We start from the raw sequence: 4,863 nt of genomic DNA on the forward strand, positions 1-4,863 counted from the left end.
TACGCCAAGATTACGACTGATAGGTCTTTGGGAATCACCTTATTGGTGCAGAAATACTATTTTATTCCTGTCAAACGATGTCATCTTTGGCATGTTTCATGTTTATTCAACTTGCTGCTAGTAACAACATGCTATTTAAAATTGGTTCTTTGCAAAGCTGTGTTATGTGCAGACACATGACTGGTTAATCCCACAGGTTATATATCGTTTTATGATTGAATGATTCATAGGTTAGTATCAAGCAGCTTATTAAACAAGAAAAGCTAAATAAAAAAGTGAAATAAAAAAGTACTGCACCTTTGTAAAAGCCTACACACTAAATCTAAACCCCTTATATTTGAATAGTGAAAAAGTGGTGGTATAAGGGTAGTATATGATTAAAAGTATGAATAAAATAGAAAATTAGAATGGTGATAGTGACATTAATATTAAAAAAAGATCATATAGAATACAAAGCTTATCCTGTGTTAGTCATTCAATAAACACAAGCCACACCAGAATCTCATTTCCTGTTTACCATAATTTTATTTGTTAGTGTCCAATACAAGCAAGACAATAAAAATGTAACCATAGCAACAACAAAGTTATCAAATCCCTCCGTCTCCTGATTTAATTTTCATATTTATTCAGTGTACAAATCACTGCTGTCACAGAGGCTGTGCACAGGGCCTACGTGCGCGCAAGCGTAAACCACAGGTGAGAGTAACCTGCAGCCACAACCTGCTCCTGCAGTGTCAGCCCTTTCAGAACTACTGATTTTTCACAACCTGACAAGAATTCATCCCACATTATCATTTGCACAGAAAGCTCGCAAGCACACATAAATGCACAACCACACTGTTCATTGAAATTTAATTAACTTCCTTTTTTCTTTTTTTAAAGCAGAGCAAACAGTGTCCTTCCCTGAATCGACCCTCATTCAGACTGAGGGAACCCTGCACTGATGCCACTGACATCATCGCCTACTTTATAGTGCTGACATCACTGTGGCATTAAAACATAAGACACAAGAAATGTATTAATTATTATTCATGCAGAGTGCCCTTTTTACACAACAAAACTCTGCAGTCAAGTCAACTTTCTTGAGACGTAGCCACAGTTTGCTTCCTTTTCTAGAGCTGGCCCCCATGTTTCCAGAGGAACTTTGCATCTAGTGCCGGGCCTCATCTCTGACCACACAGTCCTGTAAATCATTGCTTAGCTGATGAAGGGTGTAATGCAAACAAATGCAAGACAAACAGAAACCCCACATGCATCGTGTCATCTTTAAAGGGTTGTCAGCGGACAAAAGCTGTGGTTTTTCCAGATAAAATGATGAATTGAAAGATACCTAATGAGATTATTTATCAAATGAAACTTTATTTAAAGTGAACAATGAATCATATAAGCTGTTGGTGGTCTCTCAACAAGGCCAGGCATTTTTCTGCATATTAAGTAGATAGACTCCCTCTTATATTACATGATTTAGCCATTCCCATTCCCTGCATCAGTTCTATGGCAGTGTCACTTGATGTCCATCAAGTTCTTACTCTTCTCAAGGATGTCGAACCACATCTGATCGGGTTAGTGCTGTTTCCTCCTGAATGAGCATCCTAAAGAAAGAGGCGAGAGAATGTGGCTCAGACACTGATAGAAATCAACAAGACAGCTTTATTATAAAACACTTAGAGAAGTCTTGGTTATATTATAACCTTATAATCCTCCATAAATATCGACAGCCTATAAAAACGGCCAATCTTGCAAAAGCCAATCAGTGCAGCAAGGTGTATCAACTGACTCCCTAACAAGAAGACATTCACCTAACAGTGAAGCTCATGCTACCATCTGCCTTCACAAAGGCTGAATCACCACCACACTCGTGGTTTTATTGCTCAGAGTTCCTGCTAAGAAGCTCCTGTTACCACAGCAGCAGAGGGTGGGGTGGCTGTGACGATGAGAATATCAGTAAAATTGAACCTTGAACCCTGAGGACATGAAACGCTACACATATAAAGGCTAATTTACATACAGGTGACAGGTTGTTAAACGGACCAACAGAAACTGATTTTTCCTCATCGGGCGGGTGTTGGGCTGAGCGGTGCAATCAGCTGATGCGATCAGCGCTATTTTATGCAATAAAATAATCTCCCTCTTCCCAAGCACATCCAGGCCACTACATACACACAACAAATATAACTTTCTTAGCAAAGCACGACCAGGAATCCCATCACCACGTCTGCAGGGAAAATAGGTCAATGTGTGCAAAAGGAAGAAAAAAAAAAAGTAGTCGAGGCTCAGAGGAAGAGATGCCATACTTTTTGGAGATCTTTTGTATTTTCCTCACGTCATCTCACTGACTGGATTACTTCAGTTTAGAAGTGAGGAAATGTAAGTGAAGGAAACTGTAAGGTGGAGATTTTTTCCCTGCGTACATGCTGATGAATGTTGGGATTTCCAGTTGCATTTGTTAAGAAATAGTTATGTTTTTGGTGTGACGCACATGTAGTGACTTGTTATATTATAAACTGCTTGGCTGTGTTGGGAAAAGAAAATATTTTATTGCACAAAAAAAGTGCTGATCGCATCATGCGAACATCTGCTTTGCTTGACTGCACAGCTCGGTACACCTGGCCTGATGAGGAAAAGCTGGAAATGCTGAACTCCAGCTTGTCGGTCTGGTGACTCATACAGGCTCTCCTCCAAACGCTCCTCATTTATACAGTGCTTTACAAACCCAAATATTAAAGGTAACAGCTGGATTTTCCCCATTTCATTTCATGTCCTCTTTAAAGGAGACCTATCACCTTAAATCTATACTGGGCCTACCTGCTAATCTGAAAAAAATAAATAAAATAAAATGTGTGTAAATGAAACGTTGTGCTTGCAGCCGATTGTGTAGGAATGGATCAGTGACGATGAATTCCTCTCACAACCACAAGAGTTACTGTATGCCTTAGTTGACACCCTGTTCATGAAGAAAACAATGAAAGGGCAACACAAAGGCAAATGTGAAAGAGTAACTGAGCGTGTGTACAGTCAAGTTCGACCACTCATCTCCGGCCACAAAATCTGGGGACTTGGGGAAAAGCTTCTGCATTGGGTCATTAAAATATAATTCAGTTTTATTTACGTGGTGCCAATCCAGAGCAACCGTCACCCCAGAGGGGAGACAAATCTAGATTACATCAGGAAGAACACCACCCAACACAACTCTGCCGAAACAAACATGGGGGCAGCTAAAAGTAGCTTCCGTCTAAATTTGCATCAAATGCAAAAAATATTAGATTTAGACAAAAACTCCCGAAAATGTTTTTAAAAACAAGCTTTTAAAAGTTGTTTCCCCTCTCTATCTTTGCCATTAGAGAATCCTCCAAAAGAATCCCAAATTTAAATCTTTAAGCACCACCCGCCTCTCGCCATTTGTGTAGTTCTACACATATAGTTGAGATTTCTGGTTTCCCTGTACCTTCTGTCAGGCGAGCTTTCCCTCCTGTCGGCTGGCACAGGACCGTGGAGCAGCCGACACACAGAACTACAGTCTGAGCATGACTGAAGACTGTGGTGATCTTGTAGCACCCTGCAAACAGCACACAAACCAGTTAAACAACAACAACAAGATGATGTCAGGAGTACTCCTGATGACTGGTGTGTCGTTGCAGCCGTTTGAGTAGAAGAGTCACTTGAAGCTCATGTCACAAACGGCCACAACCGTCACTGTATGCCTTACTTGACACCCCAATCACTAACGAAGCAATGAAAGGGCAACACATAAAGGCAAATGCAGCACAGGAGTGGAAGAAGGGCTCAAAGGTTTTCCAAAACATTAAATTACCCAAGTAAATACTTCTCCTGCACCATGACTTACAAATGGGAAATACACCACTTTGATTTAAAACTGTAATTAGCTGCAGAGCTCAAGCAAATGTGCTTATTGTTAGTGGACATGTTTCCATTTAAATCTTAAGTACTACTCATAAGTAAACTGACCTGGACACTTGACATCCATAAAATAGGAGTTAGGACTCTGAACAAGACGCTTTTTCTTGTGTCGTCTCTTTTCCTGCTCGGGGGTTGGGTGCAAAAGATCCTTTGCGAGCTGGGGGAGGAAAGCAACATATATATATATATTTTTTTTTTTTTTAAACACGAGCTTTGAAAATAAATAAATAAATTATTAATAAAAAAAATTAACCGGAAGGTGCTTTAACGTGTAATTAAACTGCTGCGGTTGTAGGCCTCAGTTACAGCGAGGCAAAGGTCGAGACCTCGATACACTTCTCGGATAAGGAAACTGTTAAGTGTTAAAATGAAATTATCGGAATAATCTTGAAGCAATCGCAGCGATGCCGTTAAAAAAAAGAAATCAGATGAAACATCGTTAAGAGTTTAATTAACCCCCAAAACACCCAACATATGTCACAGGTAAACAGACGAGCACGACACCCAGTTATCAGAGTGCTGACTAACATTAATGCGCGACATTAACCAGCTTCTTCCCCAATAAAGGCATTAAATACACTCAATGCTGAGACTTAAAGCTATACTGTGTGCTGTCAGCGAGCCTCGTGGGTTGCTCGTTGAGCACGTGTTTCGCCATATTGCGCTCGTTCACATCTTTACGTTTACATTAAAGGAAAAAAAACTGCTGACGGATTTTTTTAAACGCACTTTTTAAGCTGTAAAATATTTTAACCGCGTTATAAAAGCACACTTTATCGACTGAGGCAAGTTAGTAGGTACAAAGACGCTTTTGTTACTTACAGGCATGTCTGCGTGTTTGGACTCTCACCGGAAAAAGACTCGCTGTCCATGTACCGGAAACTGCTGACTGACTGGGAGGAAGACCTGGAGGAAGAAAAAATAAAATTACTCGTCGGTGTTTAC

General features: G+C 40.2%; 1 protein-coding gene and 2 non-coding genes across 4 annotated transcripts; all 3 read right to left on the reverse strand.

Annotated features, from left to right (window-relative positions):
• Positions 1 to 502: 502 nt before the first annotated feature.
• On the reverse strand, positions 503 to 4,863 carry rps27.2 (ribosomal protein S27, isoform 2). 2 transcript variants are annotated; one of them, XM_085177912.1, is made up of 5 exons: positions 4,741 to 4,863; positions 3,967 to 4,075; positions 3,446 to 3,556; positions 1,530 to 1,592; positions 503 to 1,183 (listed from the first exon to the last, which is right to left on the reverse strand). In XM_085177912.1, the coding sequence occupies exons 1-4, from the start codon at positions 4,744 to 4,746 to the stop codon at positions 1,564 to 1,566; spliced, it is 255 nt and encodes an 84-aa protein (XP_085034038.1). In that variant the 5' UTR covers positions 4,747 to 4,863; the 3' UTR covers positions 503 to 1,183; positions 1,530 to 1,563. The 2 variants fall into 2 exon arrangements, with proteins under 2 accessions (XP_085034038.1, XP_085034037.1); XM_085177911.1 differs by having other exon boundaries at positions 503 to 1,592; positions 4,741 to 4,862.
• Positions 2,853 to 2,984, reverse strand: LOC146508313 (small nucleolar RNA SNORA13). Its single transcript, XR_014877060.1, has one exon. It is a non-coding gene; the product is annotated as a small nucleolar RNA SNORA13 (small nucleolar RNA).
• Positions 3,625 to 3,756, reverse strand: LOC146508314 (small nucleolar RNA SNORA13). Its single transcript, XR_014877052.1, has one exon. It is a non-coding gene; the product is annotated as a small nucleolar RNA SNORA13 (small nucleolar RNA).

Source organism: Neolamprologus multifasciatus, chromosome 11 (genome assembly GCF_963576455.1).
Source record: "Neolamprologus multifasciatus chromosome 11, fNeoMul1.2, whole genome shotgun sequence".
Lineage (NCBI taxonomy): Eukaryota > Metazoa > Chordata > Actinopteri > Cichliformes > Cichlidae > Neolamprologus > Neolamprologus multifasciatus.